The 20,112-nt window shown below is 37.9% G+C and overlaps 1 protein-coding gene across 23 annotated transcripts in view; it reads right to left on the bottom strand.

Moving 5' to 3' along the window:
• Positions 1-20,112, bottom strand: part of Dlg2 (discs large MAGUK scaffold protein 2) — a 2,050,987-nt gene that overhangs the window by 549,529 nt on the left and 1,481,346 nt on the right. For all 23 annotated transcript variants that reach the window (XM_058577380.1, XM_058577376.1, XM_058577381.1 and 20 more), the window contains one exon: positions 4,455-4,624. In XM_058577380.1, coding sequence (XP_058433363.1) covers positions 4,455-4,624 — 170 coding nt within the window. The remainder of the gene's footprint in view (positions 1-4,454; positions 4,625-20,112) is intronic.

Raw genomic sequence — 20,112 nt, 5'->3', positions numbered from 1 at the left:
CCTACCAGTGGGAACTTGGAGTCCAGGATATGGGCCTGAATAAAAAGTAAACTGCTCTTTGCATTCAGAAGCAGATTTGCACATGTATTAAAAAATGAATACACATTATAATTTACCACATGGCAAGAGACTGGGGGAATATATGGTATCCTTCCATGTAGCTATTTGTTGGGTGCCAGTAATGGAACTTGCTGTATAATCTTTGTGTTTATTTTCTACCAATGGTAAGGTAAACTGCTTGGTCATGAACAACTAAATTATGGACAAATAAAATATTTGATAACCTAAAACCCCATATTATAGGAAAGCTGTCCATTATGGTGGTTGGGGTACGTGGATTTCTGTGCAGGCAGTCTCTGTACTAAGTATAAGGACAGTGTATTTAATTTTCATTTACAATGCTAGTTTATTCAATATTCACTGAACTCTTTGCTCACTACAGGAAGCTATAGGACTTATTTATACACTAAAAGTCAAGTTATGGAATAATAGATGGGCCAAATGACCAGTTTCTGAAATCTTTACATGAATTTTTAGGCCATAGGAACTAACAGTTTGATATATGCTTAATTTTATACAGCTCCTTAGAAGTTATGACTTACCGTGTCCTTGGAAAAGTCACTAGAAATCTTTTATTGTAAATCTATTTCCTAAGAGCCCACAAACATACTTCAAATTTTCCTACTTTATTTGATTTTCAGTTGCTTGGCAAACCTAAATGGATTTGCTTAATCAATTCTTTGTACATATGATTATCCTTTCTTCTCACTCAATTGACTGCCCCCACACAGATACCCCAGCTTCTTTCAATGACTAAATCTCTGTTAGTTTAGGGAAATTCTTACATATTGTTAAGATACTCTATATCATATTTGCATATTACCCCAATACTTATTATCGTAATACATAGCTATAAATCACCAAACAGGTAGTTCTATCTAAATATTGGAAGATTAACACTGCTATAAAAGCAGAATCACAAATAACAAAGGTTATCTCAGAATTATAAATTTGTGCAATGGATAGAAAGAATAAAACATAGTATTGAATTATAAAAATGTAAAATTTAATTTATATAATCATTTAATTACTGTTTCAAAGAATCCTATAACATTTACTTACAGAAAAGGAAGGAATAACACTCTTTACCTTTTATGTGCACAGATAAAAACAATCCTCCAATTGAAAATAGTCTGGATATGAAGAAAGTCTACAAAATGGATTAACTGAATGTTTATAACTGTCCAAAATATCTAAAGTGGACATATTTATGATTTTCTAATATCAAACATTATTGATAGGAGAAAGTCAATTATTCAGGTATCTCCTTAGTTCAGATATTTGACAAAATATGGGGTGGGGGGACCCAGTGTGTGAATTTGACAGGTTTTTCAGCTTCCCCACTTCTGTTCCTTGAGATCTCCTTTTCATATGCACCCCATTCTTCCACCATGTACAGAAGCGAATGCTTAGTCATTCCTCCACAATTATTTCTTCATTATCTCAACTTTCTCACAGATTGCACCCCAACTAGAAAGCTGGGCCTCATCCTTGACACACCCCTGTCCAGTTTCTTAATAAGTGGCATCAATTGTATTTCCAGCAAAAAGCACAAATCCTTTCTCCTTTTCTGCCTCTTCCAAGTAACCCCTAACAGATCTCTTCTTTTGCATTAGAACTTTTTGAGGAGACTCCAGCTGATTCATCTTCATCCTCCACAATGCACATGGCTCTTCATGGTATAAGCTAAACATTGATAGAACTTTCTTTCAAATGTACCATAAGTCAAAAATAATTATAAGTTGCTAAATGAAGTTAAGATAGCAAGATATTAGATTTAGAATAAGATCAAATTTAATTATTTCATTTATGCTGATTCTGCACTTCCTGTGTTTAAGGCCCTGGAAGAGGCATTAGTTATTCAAACAATGATTAGAATAGTTAATTTTCTTGTAAACCAACAAGTTTTATATAGAGAAATCAATTCCAAATCAATGACCTTTGCATAACAACTGTACAAGAAGTGTAACTAACTCAGCATAATTCCAACAGGCCTAATGGGGATTTGGCAGGATCTGGCTTTCACCATGCAAAGTTCTTTCCAGTATTATCCTCGTTCTCCTTAGCTCATTACACCAGATCATGTATGATCCCCTCTTCTACAGGTTGTGTAATTTTGGTGGATTATTGCCTAAGTATACCTGGTTGATTCATGTGCATTTCTAAAGCTTCCCCACACCCCCACTGCCCCATGTTGCAAAGCAATTCCTGCCCCACTCCAGGCTCAAAAATAAGAGTTCAGAATTAAGTAAAGCAGCTAGAGGGTTGCCCAAGTGCCGAAAATAAGGGTTCAAAAGTGTGTTCTTGATAAAATTAAGACGTTTTGGTTTATCAATTCTCTATATAGCTTTTAAGTGCTCTGCTGAGCAGTTGGAGGTCATCAAGTGACCTGGAAATTTGGAAGCTTGTGAATGAACTGTAATATTTTGCTGGGTGCTTAAAATTAGTATTTGCCTTAGGGATGTGCTGAATAATTGATAATAACTGAATTATAGAAATAGCTACATATTATCTAAATGTAGTATGTAGTTTCAATAGAAATAATATGCATGCCTACTTTGTTTAAATTTCAGGTGCACTGCCAATACAATTTTAGTAAATAGATAAGAATAATAGATAGTCTTTCTTCCATACCACTAAAGAGTATAGTATGAAAATGCTTTATTTTTTTCTTTTCTTGAAATTTAAGTCTGTGATTTTAATACACTGGGATTTAACCCATGAGAGATCTCTCAGTATTTTCCTTATATTACCAAACGATTGTTATACAGGCTAAAATCATATACAGTAAATTATACTAAAAATAACATGTTTACCATAGTTATATTTATTGGGCAGTTATTTTGTGTAAGGCTTTATTCTAAATATTTAATGCAAATTGACTCAAATTCTCACAACTTCTCTAAGAACAAGTACTATTTTTATTTGCTTCTTGTAGATAAGAAAAGGCAAAGAGAAGTTAATTATTTTACCCAGTCTAAGAAAAGGCAAAGAGAGGTTAATCATTTTACCCAGCCTCTCAGCTGGTGAGCTGCAGAGGCAGAGTTCCAATCTAGACTTTTGGGGTCTAAAGTCTGAATTCTTCATCAGGCTTGACTGGCTTATTATGTACCCACTATTAGTTTAATGCTTAGTCCTCAGAAAACTTATGAGGTAGATATACCATTATGATCTCCACTTAATAATGAAGGGGGTGGCCTAATCAAGGTGACTCCACCAGTAACTGGCTGAACCAAGCTTTTAAACTCAGTTCTGACTCTTAGGCCTGAAATATTGAAGACCACCTATTACTGTCTCCCAGAGAAAACTGCATGCTTATTTTTTTAAATCACATTTAGTATTAGAATTGAAATAGATTTTAAAGGAAAGGGAAATGGTTCACTCAAAGTGTATAGTGATTAATCTAATCATTACCTAAAAATATTTAAATACTGTAAAGCCAAATAATAGATTTTTCTAAAATGTTTGAACACTACTAAACTAATATTAAATGTTATTATTTTAAAGAATAGTGTTCAAAGGATCATTCTTAAAAGTTGGTATGAATTACCCCATGCCCCGTCCCTTCCCCTCCAGCCCCTCTGCCCTAACTAGAGTGTACATGTATGAAGACAGGAATTCATGTGAATATATTATGTATACAACCAGGGATATGAAAAATGGTGCTCTATATATGTAATAAGAATTATAATGCATTCTACTGTCATATATAAATGTTTAAAAATTACATTAAAAAAAAGTTGATGTGAAGATTCATCTTACTGCCTATGTAGTTCTTCAGAGTAACCACAGTAACATTATAGATCTGAGACACTTCAAAAAGTTAAAGTTTATTTTAGTTATTCCAAGTATAAAATACTATGTAATACTTTTTGGGCATAATGTATAAGAATATCACAAAAATAAAGCAAATCATAAAGTGTTGTAATTGTTATCACTTTTATGTCAGTATAGATTACTACATTACTGAGAGGATTTATCACTTATATCTGAAAAATTAACATGCATTAAAAATTTTTCAAAAAATGTAATGGTTGTTGCTACTTATTATTACTAAGGGCATTCCTACATAAGTCTGTCATTTCCTTATCTGAGTTCATATTAAGAGTTTTGGTTTCTTAGGCTGGGAACATAGATTATTGGTAGAGTATTGCCTCACATGCATGAAGTGTTGAGTTTGATCCCCAGTGCCAAAAAATTAAAAAAAAGAAAGAAAGAAGACTTTTTTTTTCTTTCCTCTCTATAAAAACTATTACTGCAGAATTTAAAATCTCTTGGTAAACAATGAATGTCAGAATACAAGAAGGTATGTTGTAGGTGGGTTGTGGTACAAACTCTAGCCAAATATTTTTTGCTATTCATGTCTAATCATGAGTCATTTAATTTTTTATTACCTTTAGGCCCTTTGAACAGCTTGATTTCCACAACGGTCTCTAAAATGGGTCGTCTTCTACGCACATACAACCGGACAATAGACCCTGCTTCTTTGAGAGCTTCCACGGCTTTACTATGGGAAACCTCTGACACATCCACTTCATTCACCCGCAAGATACAATCATTGACCCTGAAAAGGAAGAAAAGGAGGCAAGATTCAATAGTGCTGGGAGGATCTCAAAAAGAATATTTTTATATTTGTGACTTTCTACTTTTATGATAATGGGAAGTAAAAAGTATAAGAAATTGCTGAGTGTTCAAATTTGAAAGGATATTTAAACTACAAGAAATCAAGAAAACTTTAAGCTCTCTCTGCCTTCCCAGCCTTCCCCACACTGAGCACACTACTAGTCAGTTTCCATCCTGAACTTCAATTCATGCTGATAGAGGCTGCAGGTCTTATGGCATAGTTAGGACATGTATTTTAAGATATCTGTGAATTACATCATTGTTTTGATTGGTTTTAAACTGGTTTGGTTGAAGGTTATGATTTGAGTGGTTCTCAGGACTTATAACTATGGACTATATAGACATAACAAATGTAACTTTATACATTAAATTTTCTAAAATTCTTAATTTGCTAGTTGTAAAAGTAATATACAATCATTTTAGAAAATCTGAAAAATATAAAATGTTGGAAAGATGAAAATTATATATGACTCAATCATCTAAAATAAACCTGCTAACTTTCTGGCAAATTATCTTCAAATACTTTTTCATCAAATTCATCTCACAACATTATAAATATTAAAATTCAGATTTAATGAAGTTTGAAGAGATTTGCAATCTTGTTCAAGGTACTTACTTTGAAAACTAAGAACTATGGCGAGTTCTATGTCAGGCTTTCATTTTTTTTTTTTTCATTTACACAATGAAAGGAATAATTGGACTTTTCCATAAACATTTCTGGGTAGTTTACAGTTATGTGGCATAGATTTCAAGTGCTTTTATTTTCACAATAACAATTAGTGATAGCATTAATAGTGGTTAAGAGCATGGGGCTTGAGGCTAAAGATGTCATCACTCTATATCCATTCTAGAATTCCTCAACTCAGATCAGCATGTTGCTCAGAGTCAGGGACAAGGGCTATCCATGCCTGAGTTCTCTTTCCTGCCATCACCACACATTCAGCTGCACCTGCTCAGTGTATCTTTAGTTCATTCAGGTTTCTTCACCTTTACTGGTGCCAACTTCATCTCTCACCTGAACTTTCACAACCACCTGCCTCATCTCCTTGAATCCTCACCTGTCACCTTTTAATTTATTCTCTACATAGTAGCCAGGGTAAAGTGAACATGGTTGATTGCTTATGTAACTCCCATTTCCAACTTCCTCTTTCCAGAGTCCAGTTTTGCTTAGGAGACCTATTATGAGCAAATATTAATTGAATTAATAAATAATAAGTTTCAGTTCAATCCTTGGGTCCTCTATTTCCTTAATTTTTATTTATGGAAAGTTATCTTAGCCTAAGTGTCCATATTCTCATCTCTAAATTGGATATAATAGCAATATGTAGTACAAAGGCTTGGGGGAAGATTAAAATAGATAATGTTCACATGAGCCCTTACAAAGCGCCCAATATGTTCCTGATTAATAGTTGTTATTGATAATGGTGTAATATTCATTGATTTCTAATGTTCCTAACTACTGGATTCTTTCTGTAACCTTGTGGAATAAGACTTATTATTTACATTAGAGAAATGAGAGGAGTAGTTCCAACTGGTTCAGTCTTTTGTTTAAAGCTGTCAGCAATTTGGGTGGACATTGGATTTGATCTCAGGTCTTCTTCACTTCAAAATGTGGGCAATTTCCTCTTAGGACCACATATATCTAATGTGATCAATAGTTTCATATATGTTTTCACAGTATTTCAAACTTTTAGGCCCATAGAAGGGATATTATACAAAAAGTATGGGTAGAATTTTCCTGTCTTTGTTTTGTACATAATTTTTCAATGATTGCTTGAGGAGGTGAGCTATAGAAACCCTTGCCTCAGTGAGAACACAGAGCAGCCTCAAAATCCTGAGATGGAACATTTTACAAAGATTCAGTGATATCACTCATCATAACAGATGGTATAGGTTTAATGGATTTACACATACATTTCCTCTCTGACAAAGAAAAAAAATCCAGAAAACTACCAATTAAAATAGTTTTGAGAACATAGGCAGCATGGGTGCCAGCCTCCCTGCAGCAGCTGGTCCTTTGAGAATGGGTAATTTTGCCATCTCATGATAATGCAAAAACATTATGTTTACCATCACCCCATGCTCAGAATACTAATCATATCTTAAAACATTGATTTTCACAAAAGGGAGTGGCTGAATTAGAAAAAATTCTGGAGGCTATATCTATTAAACTACTATATTTTTCCTCTTGCATACAGTGGGATCCTTAATTGTCAATTACGAGTGTGAGGAAAACAGAGCCCAGAACACATGGTTGTTCCTGAATATGTAGATGAAGTAGGCAGATTCAGTGAAGCACACAGAGCACAGGATGATGAGCTGTCAGGAGGTCTGGATCAGAGCCCCAGCTCTCTATCAACTCTATGATCATGGTCAAGTTACTTTGTCTCTTTGAACTTTAGCTTTCCATGCAAAGAAAGGAAGCATGTCCAGGGGTGGCAAAAGGAGTAACCAGGAAACTAAAGTGTACAGGTATATGTATAAATGGCAAGATGCCTCAGCTATGAAAGTTTTTGCTATTGACAGGTAGGTCAAGGATGTGCTCAGGGATTTGCTGAAGAGAGAACAGGACAGAAATTTAAATATTTTTGGATACCTACTATGTGATATATTAGTATAATCACTGCATTTATTTATTTTCATTTCAATTTATAAAGATTTGGTCCCCATTTTATAAATAGTAGAATTTTACTGACAAGGTCACAGTGCTGATGGGGATAGCAAGAAGGTTTTAACCTGGTTTTGTCTTTTTCAAAAGTATATCCTGATATAAAGGTACTCTGAGTTGATCATGTTAAGTTTAAAAAAAAAAATGATGATGAGGAGTTTACATTCAAATTCTCAAAAGAAGCAGAGAATGTCAAGCCAAACTAGGACACTCAACTTCCTCCCAGTTCACTTGAAATAGAATTTGTCTAGAGGGTCACAGCTATTTAAAATTAATCTGCTTTCTTTACCAATAGATAACCTTTTCAGTGAAGTTAGCACCCTGTATTCATTTTGAAACATAAAAGTGTATCAGCTTCAAGTGTAAGGAATACTTTGTCCCAGAACAAAGTACAGCATTTATAGTGTTTCAGAACCACTGTAATAGAAATCATTTGCATACAGACTTCCTCCCTACTCCACCAATGTAATTAAGCTGATGCTTTCACTCTTCCCATTCTTTCTGTTCAGACACAAGCCTACAATATTCATTTGTGGAAGTTTTCATCTTGTGGACCAGAAGTGTGTGCAAGATTGAAAAAATAGTTTTAATCTTCTCCTAGAATTTCCTTTAGAAATTCTGGTACATTTCCTTGAATAAAATATATTAGAAACAAAAAGGACATTTCATCATCAGAAATATTCACAGAACCACATTTAATTTTTTACTTAACAATTAAGTATTCTCTAACATGATGTAGCATTGCTGAAAAATCAAATGATAATGAATTATTTGTTCCACTTTGAGGATATAATTTAAAATAGCATGAAAGATATACTTTTTTCAAAGATACCAAAATATGTTTTGCTGGTAAAATAAGATTTCTGGTTTTATGCATTTTAAAGGTATTAATTAATTCAAAATGATCAACAAATACGAGTGCTAGAAATTAAAAATTCACTATGCGTAAGTAGTACAGAAGGAAGAAAAAGATAGCAAAGTTTTACCTCTAGTAAAACTTTGTAGGTGTTTTAAAAAGCACATTTCTTTTACATTTCTTCAAATGTTCAGTAAGAGACATACATCACAAAGAAACCTTAAGAACATGGACCTGGGAGCCTTCTCCCTACCCAGATATATCTGGTATTGCATCCCAGCTCTAAAACTTAGGAGCTGTGTGATTTAGGAAAGTCACCTGACATCTCAAAGCTTCAGTTTCTCCATCAAAAAATAGGGATAGTAAGACTGCTGAATTCCTTAAATGAGATAAGGCAACTGAACCTCTTATCTAAGTGCCTGACAAACAGTAAATATCAATTAAGGTTTGTTATTGTTATGTAAAAAAGAGACATGAGGCATTTGCATAGGAGAGCATGCAAAGAGACCCGAGTAGAGGAAAAAGATAGTAAAAAGAGGAGAGAGCTAAAATCCAGATGCTGAGGTGTAGGGGAAGATGGCGGCAAGGGGAGTGCATTGCCCCCGTGTGCTGCTTCACTGTGTGGGAGTATGACAAGTCAGGATGGCTAAAGGCTATCTTGTTAGGAATTTCCAGCAATAGTGGGGTGCTCCGGAACCTGGAGGAAGGATTTCCATCGCACGAGGATCGGCTACGGGGACTCAAACGCGAGAGGTTTGTCGCACGGAAGGTAACACTGCTTATTCAGCAAATCGCCCCGCGGCTAGAGTCTGCAGCGCGCGCTGGGAAACGAGGAGATAGCGACGCAGGGATACAGCGCTGCAGTTTCTGCCAGCCATGCAAGCACCGTACTCAGGGCTGAATTCTGGGTTCGAGACGGGGGAAGGAAGCGGTCCATCTCGGTTCTCCACACCGGTCAGACCACAGAGGAGGCCAGCAGCCACCATGTTGGAAAGCTGACGTCACCATACCTGTTTTCGACTGACCGCAGCTCATTCAGCCATAGAACAGGTAATTTCAGGCTGCAATTTGCCTGCGGCTTGCAAACAGATTGCTAGGGTTCAGTGCCTGGGTGCTTCTTAGAACCTGATCTTATCGGAGCGAACACCGAGCGTGGGGCGGCCGAGTTCCGGCTCCCGGAACTGTCACGGAACCGCCCTGGCCCAGGGCCACGGAGCCTGCGGAGGCTGCTTCTTGGACCCTGCTCCTATCAGAGCATACACCAAGCACTAAGCAGCCGAATTCCGGCTCCCGGAACTGAGCCCGCGGGGACTGCTTCTTGGAGCCTACCCTTATAGGAGCTTACACCGAGCACGGAGCGGCCGAGTTCCGGCTCCCGGAACTTCCCTGGCCCGGGGCTAGGAGCCCGCAGAAACTGCGTCTCAGTCCGGGTCCTGCTGAGGGCCGGTCAGGACTCACCCGTTGCTTTGGTTGCCCGGCAAGGGGAACGAAATGCTGCCATTCGCATAGGATACCAACATGGCAGAGATCTGATGTCATCAGAAAGCGGCGGAGGAGAGAACTTCATCAATACCAGCGGCGACAGAAACAGTTGGTCTCCTGGTAGGGGGGGTGAGGCACAGACACCCGAGTCTCCTCAATTTGTCGTCGAGCCAGAGGGGAGGAGCCGGGCCGCCGCCAGCGCCCGGAGCAGGCCCAGCGGCTCGCCAGCGTGGTGACCGCGTGACCCCAATTGGAGAGGGGGCGGAGCGGAGCCGCCACCCGCACCCGCAAGGTGGGCAGACCCGCGACCCAGTGGTACATGGGCGTGGTAGGAGGGGAAGGGCAGAGCCGCCGTTCGCGCTTGCAAGGTAAACAGACCTGTGACAGCCTGGCGGGTCAGGCCCAGTGGCCTGCCAGTGTGGTACACACGTCACCCCAACTTGAGTAGGGGCAGAGCAGATCCTTCTCCCATGCCCGGATCAGGCCCTGCCGATGTGGTGGCCACGTGACCCCAATTGGAGAGGGGGCAGAGCGGAGCCGCCACCCGTGCCCGCAGGGTGAGCAGACCTGTGACCAACCTGCAGATAAGGCCCAGGGGTCTGCAGGAGTGGTAGGAGGGGCAGGGCAGATCTGCTGCCCGCGCCTCCAAGGTAGGCAGACCTGCAACAGACTGGCGGATCAGGCCCAGGAACCTGCCGGCGTGGTACACACACCATCCTAATTGGAGTAGGGGCAGAGCAGAGTCGCCGCCCGTGCCAGGAATAGGCCCAGCGTCCTGCAGGCGGGGTAGTCACGACACCCCAATTGGAGTAGGGGCAGAGCAGAGACTCCACCCGTGCCTGAAAGGTGGGCAGATCTGCGACCGACCAGCGGGACAGGCCCAGTGGCCTGCCGGTACGACAGACACGTCACCCCATTTGGAGTAGGGGCAGAGTAGAGCCGCCGCCAGCGCCTGCAGGGTAGGCAAACCTGCAACCGACCAGCGGATCAGGCCCGGTGGCCTGCTGGAGTGGTACACTCGTCACCCCAATTGGAGTAGGGGCAGAACAGAGCCGCTGCCAGCGCCCAGAACAGGCCCAGTGACCTGCCGGTGTGGTAGCCACGACACCCCAATTGGAATAAGGAGAGAGCAGAGCCGCCGCCCGCGCCTGCAGGAAAGAAACACAAGCAGTATGAAAAGACAAGGAAAGAAAGGACCACAAGCAATGCAGGTCAACGCAACTTTAGAAGAGGTAACAGCTGCAGCAGATGGAATGTCAGATAAAGAATTCAGGATATACATGCTTCAGACGATCTGGAGTATCAAGGAAGACATTAAACAGCAAAATCAGACAATGAAAGATCACTTCGACAATGAATTACGCAAACAAATCCAGGAAGCAAAGGATCAACTATACAGGGAGATAGAGGTTATAAAAAACAAACAAACAGAAATCCTAGAAATGCAGGAAGCAATAAACCAACTTAAAAACTCAATGGAGAATACTACCAACAGAGTAGAACACTTAGAAGATAGAACATCAGACAATGAAGACAAAGTATTTCAACTGGAAAAGAACATAGACAGCTCAGCAAGACTGTTAAGAAACCATGAGCAGAACATCCAAGAAATATGGGATAACATTAAGAGACCAAACTTAAGAGTCATTGGGATACAGGAAGGTACAGAGCTCCAAACCAAAGGAATGAGCAGTCTATTCAATGAAATAATACAAGAAAACTTCCCAGACTTGAAGAATGAGACAGAATCCCAAATCCTAGAAGCCTACAGGACGCCGAATGTGCAAAATCATAAGAGATCCACACCTAGACACATTATAATGAAGATGCCCAACATACAGAATAAGGAGAGAATTTTAAAAGCTACAAGAGAAAGGAAGCAGATTACATTTAGGGGTAAGCCAATCAGGATAACAGCTGATCTTTCAACACAGACTCTGAAAGCTAGAAGATCCTGGAATAACATATTTCAAACACTGAAAGAAAATGGGTTCCAACCAAGAATTGTGTATCCAGCAAAATTAAGCTTCAGGATGGAAGATGAAATTAAAACCTTCCACGATAAACAAAAGTTTAAAGAATTCGCAGCTAGAAAACCATCTCTTCAAAACATCCTTGGCAAAACATTACAGGAAGAGGAAAGAGAAAATAACAATGAAAACCAACAGTGGGAGGTAGGACAGTAAAGGGGGGGAAATAATCAAAGAGGAAAACAAACCATGTTTAGTAACAGAAATAAACAAATATGGCTGGAAGAACAACCCATATCTCAATAATAACCCTAAATGTTAATGGCTTAAACTCACCAATTAAGAGACACAGGCTAGTAGAATGGATCACAAAACAAGACCCAACAATATGCTGCCTACAGGAGACACATTTGATAGGAAAAGACATACATAGGCTGAAGGTGAAAGGTTGGGAAAAATCATATCACTCATATGGACTTCGGAAACAAGCAGGAGTGTCCATACTCATATCAAATAAAATAGATTTCAAGCCAAAGTTAATCAAAAGGGATAAAGAGGGACAGTACATACTGCTTAAGGGAACCATACACCAACAAGACATAACAATCATAAATATTTATGCCCCAAACAATGGTGAAGCTATGTTCGTCAAACAAACTCTTCTCAAGTTCAAGAGTCTAATAGACCACCATACCATAATCATGGGAGACTTCAACACACCTCTCTCGCCACTGGACAGATCTTCCAAACAAAAGTTGAATAAGGAAACTATAGAACTCAATAACACAATTAATAACCTAGACCTAATTGACATATATAGAGTATACCACCCAACATCAAGCAGTTACACTTTTTTCTCAGCAGCACATGGATCCTTCTCAAAAATAGATCATATATTATGTCACAGGGCAACTCTTAGACAATATAAAGGAGTAGAGATAATACCATGCATCTTATCTGATCATAATGGAATGAAACTGAAAATCAACAATAAAAGAAGGAAGGAAAAAGCATACATCACTTGGAGAATGAACAATAGGTTACTGAATGATCAATGGGTTATAGAAGACATCAAGGAGGAAATTAGAAAATTCTTAGAGATAAATGAAAACACAGACACAACATATCGGAATCTATGGGACACATTGAAAGCAGTTCTAAGAGGAAAATTCATTGCTTGGAGTTCATTCCTTAAAAAAAGAAAAAAAACAACAAATAAATGATCTCATACTTCATCTCAAAATCCTTGAAAAAGAAGAGCAAAACAACAGCAAAAGAAGTAGAAGGCAAGAAATAATTAAAATCAGAGCTGAAATTAATGAAATCGAAACAAAAGAAACAATTGAAAAAATTGACAAAACTAAAAGTTGGTTCTTTGAAAAAATAAACAAAATCGACAGACCCTTAGCCATGCTAGCGAAGAGAAGAAGAGAGAGAACTCAAATGACTAACATACGGGATGAAAGAGGCAATATCACAACAGACACTTCAGAAATACAGAAGATAATCAAAAACTATTTTGAATCCTTATACTCCAAAAAATTAGAAGATAGTGAAGGCATAGATAAATTTCTTAAGTCATATGATCTGCCCAGATTGAGTCAGGAGGATATAGAAAACCTAAACAGACCAATATCAATTGAGGAAATAGAAGAAACCATCAAAAGACTACCAACTAAGAAAAGCCCAGGACCGGATGGGTATACAGCAGAATTTTACAAAACCTTTAAAGAAGAACTAATACCAATACTTTTCAAGCTACTTCAGGATATAGAAAAGGAGGGAGAACTTCCAAATTCATTCTATGAGGCCAACATCACCCTGATACCTAAACCAGACAAAGACACTTCAAAGAAAGAAAACTACAGACCAATATCTCTAATGAACCTAGATGCAAAAATCCTCAATAAAATTCTGGGGAATCGGATACAAAAAAAAAACATATCAAAAAAATTTTACACCATGATCAAGTAGGATTCATCCCTGGGATGCAAGGCTGGTTCAATATATGGAAATCAATAAATGTTATTCACCACATCAATAGACTTAAAAATAAGAACCATATGATCATCTCGATAGATGCGGAAAAAGCATTCGACAAAGTACAGCATCCCTTTATGTTCAAAACTCTAGAAAAACTAGGGATAACAGGAACATACCTCAATATTGTAAAAGCAATCTATGCTAAGCCTCAGGCTAGCATCATTCTGAATGGAGAAAAACCGAAGGCATTCCCTCTAAAATCTGGAACAAGACAGGGATGCCCTCTCTCACCACTTCTGTTCAACATAGTTCTCGAAACACTGGCCAGAGCAATTAGACAGACGAAAGAAATTAAAGGCATAAAAATAGGAAAAGAAGAACTTAAATTATCACTATTTGCAGATGATATGATTCTATACCTAGCAGACCCAAAAGGCTCTACAAAGAAACTATTGGAGCTAATAAATGAATTCAGCAAAGTGGCAGGATTTAAAATCAACACGCATAAATCAAAGGCATTCCTGTATATCAGCGACAAATCCTCTGAAATGGAAATGAGGACAACCACTCCATTCACAATATCTTCAAAAAAAATAAAATACTTGGGAATCAACCTAACAAAAGAGGTGAAAGACTTATACAATGAAAACTACAGAACCCTAAAGAGAGAAATAGAAGAAGATCTTAGAAGATGGAAAAATATACCCTGTTCATGGATAGGCAGAACTAACATCATCAAAATGGCGATATTACCAAAAGTTCTCTATAGGTTTAATGCAATGCCAATCAAAATCCCAATGGCATTTCTTGTAGAAATAGAGAAAGCAATCATGAAATTCATATGGAAAAATAAAAGACCCAGAATAGCAAAAACAATGCTAAGCAGGAAGTGTGAATCAGGCGGTATAGAGATACCAGACTTCAAACTATACTACAGAGCAATAGTAACAAAAACAGCATGGTACTGGTACCAAAACAGGCGGGTGGACCAATGGTACAGAATAGAGGACACAGAAACCAATCCACAAAACTACAACTATCTTATATTTGATAAAGGGGCTAAAAGCATGCAATGGAGGAAGGATAGCATCTTCAACAAATGGTGCTGGGAAAACTGGAAATCCATAGGCAACAAAATGAAACTGAATCCCTTTCTCTCGCCATGCACAAAAGTGAATTCAAAATGGATCAAGGAGCTTGATATCAAATCAGAGACGCGCCGTCTGATAGAAGAAAAAGTTGGCTACTATCTACATTCGGTGGGGTCGGGCTCCAAATTCCTCAATAGGACACCCATAGCACAAAAGTTAATAACTAGAATCAACAAATGGGACTTACTCAAACTAAAAAGTTTTTTCTCAGCAAAAGAAACAATAAGAGAGGTAAATAGGGAGCCTACACCCTGGGAACAAATCTTTACTCCTCACACTTCAGATAGAGCCCTAATATCCAGAGTATACAAAGAACTCAAAAAATTAGACAATAGGAGAACAAACAACCCAATCAACAAATGGGCCAAGGACCTGAACAGACACTTCTCAGAGGAGGACATACAGTCAATCAACAAGTACATGAAAAAATGCTCAACATCTCTAGCTGTCAGAGAAATGCAAATCAAAACCACCCTAAGATACCATCTCACTCCAGTAAGATTGGCAGCCATTATGAAGTCAAACAACAACAAGTGATGGCAAAGATGTGGGGAAAAGGGTACACTTGTACATTGCTGGTGGGACTGCAGATTGGTGCAGCCAATTTGGAAAGCAGTATGGAGATTTCTTGGAAAGCTGGGAATGGAGCCACCATTTGACCCAGCTATTCCCCTTCTTGGTCTATTCCCTAAAGACCTAAAAAGAGCATGCTACAGGGACACTGCTACATCAATGTTCATAGCAGCACAGTTCACAATAGCAAGATTGTGGAACCAACCTAGATGCCCTTCAATAGACGAATGGATAAAAAAAATGTGGCATTTATACACAATGGAGTATTACTCTGCATTAAAAAATGATAAAATCATAGAATTTACAGGGAAATGGATGGCATTAGAGCAGATTATGCTAAGTGAAGCTAGCCAATCCCTAAAAAACAAATGCCAAATGTCTTCTTTGATATAAGGAGAGTAACTAAGATCAGAGTAGGGACGAAGAGCAGGAGAAGAAGATTAACATTTAACAGGGATGAGAGGTGGGAGGGAAAGGGAGAGAGAAGGGAAATTGCATGGTAATGGAAGGAGACCCTCAGGGTTATACAGTGGAGGGGGTAGAGAGTGAGGAGGGGAGGGGAGGGGAGAGGTGGGGAGGGGGGAGGGTGGAGGATGGGAAAGGCAGCGGAGCACAACAGACACTAGTATGGCAATATGTAAATCAATGGATGTGTAACTGATGTGATTCTGCAATCTGTGTATGGGGTGAAGCTGGGAGTTCATAACCAACTTGAATCAAAGTGTAGAATATGATATGTCAAGAAATTTGTAATGTTTTGAACAACCCACAATAAAAAATTAAAAAAAAAAATCCAGATTCTGAAAGGAGTTAATAAATTTTGTTTACAAAAGGCAGGAAGAGGTGAGATGAATGATGAATGGTATTTTCAGAAAGAAAAATGTAAAAATAGGGCATTTAGTAAGTCTTGCTTGATGAAGCATAATGGAATTTCTCTTTAACATTACATTTGTCTGCCCACAAGAGAATTTCAGTTACAAATTAGCTATATAGCAGCCTTGGTGAGCTCTTCTCAAGACAAGCACACTTGGCAGAATTCCTACCAACTCATGCCCACTCTGTCCTTGGCCCACTCCCCACTATACCTAACTGTGCTCAGAGTCTCTCACTATTTAATTCAAAAGGAGTTTTAGGCCACAGGGTCTGAGAGTTAACTTTGCATCAACTATTATTATTTAGGGATGTCCTCTAATTGGCTTATCCTTTATTGTTTCTATTACATATAATTCCTTTTTTTTTTCAAATAGATGGATAAATTACAGATCAAAGAACCACGTAATAGAGAAACCTGATCAATGTTTAAGGTGCTAGATGAAATATGATAATGCATGATCAAACAGAAAAACACATAAGCTGGGGAATTATACTGCATCCATGTACAGAGAATAATCAATCACTTTTCAAAAATCAGAATCTGTTTCAAAGCAATACCTTTGCAGATTCTATGTGAATTATAATGAAACCAGAAATGTTTTGAAGGTTAATATGTCAAAAAAATATTTTTAATTTATTCCTAGAGTTTCTGAAGATAGGTAGATAGGTTGATAACAAATAACAGAAGCCAAGACTTTAAGACAGAAAGACAGAAGATCACAGTCACATTCAAGCAGAAGTGAACTTGAATGGTCCTGCTCATCATGACCTATTATAAATACCCTAAATTATGTCTTTCTGCTCTCTTTCTCTGTCTTCCTCTCATAAAGCACATGTAAGTATTCCTGGGGATCTTTAAAGTCCATCCACAAGTTAAGGTTCTTCCTTGTTGAAACTTGTCCCTTATTTCACTGACCTCACTAAGGGCTATTAGTATATTAAAACTGAAAATTAAAGGATGGAAATCAGCACAAGTCAATAGTTTTCCAGGACAGGAAGAACACTAATGTTTTGGAAGCATATGATATGTGCCAATTATATTACAATACACTAGGCCTTTTCCAAGAAAACATCCACATCATTTCAGAAGGACTGACAAGTTCATATAACTTACCCTGGATCATGTGGCAAGTTTGGCCAGTCCTTGTTTTGGGTAATGTGGAACTGAACTCATGAAATTCAGAGATTTTGTATGAACAGAAAAAATAGAAACTTGAGAGCTGAATATGTGACATATTTTTTCCTATGTTGATTGTGAAATGTCAAAAACCTCTCTGCAAGAATACCGGAACAAAGTAGAAATACGAGAAGAAGCCAGGACTGCAGATAAAGGCCAGGGTCCTTCCAGATGCCCCAAGATGCCTCAATGAGTGGTTGCTCTTCCCAGGATTAGTTGTCCATGGATCTTTGAATTTGAGAAGACACTCCTAACTGTTACAATTAATCCCCCCTTTGGATTAAATAAACTTAGATGTATCTTTGCTACTTGCTAACAAATAATTTTCACTGATATAGGGAGACTTTATAACCAACACTTTAATTGTGTTATCTTCTTTAGCTCATTCTTATTTTCCTTTAATTACTTCAAGTTTACTTCTCGAAAAGTCATCTCCTCCCCAGTTAGTTGGTCCAGTTAGTGTAAAATATTAATACACTTACCAAAGTAAGCTAATAAAAATATAAGACACTCAGTGAAATTTTAATTTCACATAAGAAATGTTATTCAGTTTAAATATGTTCTTAGTATAAGAATATTATACACTATGTTTGAGATATACTTACATTAAATATTATTTTTGTTTATCTAAAATTCAAATTTAAGTGTACCATATTTATAAAAACACTTATTATACTATATTGTGATCTCAGATTTATTCAAGACATAATGCCTAATCTTGAATAAAGCACATAGTGGGAGGTGTACATTTTGTGTAGTGTGTATATATTATTTAATCTAAACAGAAATAGCAAAATGAATATATCACTGCCTAAATTTTATAGTAGAAACTAAAGTTACCTAATTAAAGTTATCTAGAGGTTTATAATATCAATAGGGAATATCTAGATAATTTCAAAGCTTATGCATTGCACTATCCATACCTCTCAGAGTTGTTAAAAATAATGTCACTTATTTAAAGATGAATTCTAGTTTCCCATCATTGGGGTCAAGGAACTACTGAAAAGCAGTATAGACAGGCCAAAAAACAAAGTCTAGATCCATCCTTTCAAATTTTGGACAGCATGAGCATCACCTGGAGGGTTTGTTAGACCACAGATCACTAGATTCTATTCCTACATGTTTTGTTTTTGTGTTGCTTTTCTTTTCTTCTCTGTCCCCCACTTTTTTGTGTTGAGGATTGAGCCTTGCACATGCTAAGCATGCACTCTACCACTGAGTTACATATTTTTCCTGTCCCCATTGAATTTCTGATTCAGTAGATGTGGAATAGGAGAAGATTCAAATTTCTAAGTTCTAGGTTATCCTGGTAATGCTGGATGGGGCCCTATCCTGAAAACCACTGCTCTAGGTGTGGAAGGGGTATTCTATTTGGCTCATATGTAGTTCATTCTAAATTGACAGAAGTTTTCAACCTTAAGTAGACAAACTGATCATGAGAAAAAAATCTGCATTCTAGAAAACTAACCCCTTCAATGTTAATCTTTTCCTTATTTGGAACAAAGTCTTAAAGGTAACCTAGACCAAGAGAGAACTCTGTGAGCCTTTACCCATAAAAAACATTTTCCAGTTGCATTTTATATCTGAGATTCTTTTCCTGACTCCTTTCCTTTGGCAAAGACCAACTGATAGCCACTTCATCCTACATTTTAAAAAATATAGTACGACTTCTCTCGTCTCTAATTCTTGTGGGGAGTAACTTAGGTTTATGATCCATAGAAGCCATCTTCCACAGTGAACGTACTGTTTTTCTCTATTTGCCACTTCATTTCCCTTATATAAAATGCTTGCAGAATTCTCTGCAGCTGTCATCTGGGAAACATCACAGTTTTCCACAATGGGGGAAGAAATTGCTATTTCAGCATCAGTGATTGGTCTTTTGGCATTTTCCTGGAGAAGCAGTGAGGCCAGTAACAAATCTCAAGCCAGGCAACCTAATGGCTGTAATAAGGAAAATAGACATTGAATGGGAATTTCAAAGGGAGAGAATCATAGGACTGGACATTACTGATTCCTCTCAATCTGATACTCTGTCCACAGACAGGACTGCATGTCAACTTTCATCCACCAGGTACTCCCCCTGCCCCTGGATTCAACTACTGCAATAGTTGCCTAGATGGTTTTTCTGATGCCAGGTGAATGGGTCCCTCTCTATTTCATCCTGACACACAAAACCATGTTCGCCTTTCTAAAGCAGTTCTTTTATTGTTTACTTTCCCCTCAAAACTCATCAAGAATTACTTACAATATATGAAATAAAAACTGTGATTTACTTTTGGATTCCTGGTGTCTTGCACACATTTGTTAATTAAGAAAGAATGAACATCATGCATGGCCTCTAAATCTGCCCCTCTTTTTATACCTCTTCAACCTGCCCTAGGCATGTCACTGAATTTCATTTCATGTTGTTTTCTTTCTTTCAAATGCCCTCATAACCAAAACCAGCCTTAGGAGAGGGCAAGCTCATACTCCTCGCTTTTTAATATGCTTCCTAAGCACTCAAGTCCTCCTTTGTTCATAATGCCTCAAGTACAAATATATGCTAGATTCTCATCAAATAGCTATAGATTGATTTGATATCTTACAAAGCCTAAAATGATGAGGACCACACAGTAAGAAATATACTTTAAAATCTTGGGCCTGATTTCCTATTTTCTTCTATTCTAATTCCAGATACTGATCAGTGTATTTGGAGT

The sequence above is a fragment of the Marmota monax genome, unplaced genomic scaffold, assembly GCF_021218885.2.
Source record: "Marmota monax isolate L192 unplaced genomic scaffold, Marmota_monax_Labrador192_F-V1.1 WCK01_AAM20220418_F8-fsc00096, whole genome shotgun sequence".
Taxonomy (NCBI): domain Eukaryota; kingdom Metazoa; phylum Chordata; class Mammalia; order Rodentia; family Sciuridae; genus Marmota; species Marmota monax.
Note: the sequence above shows the minus strand (reverse complement) of the source record. Positions and strands in the feature narration are given on the sequence as shown.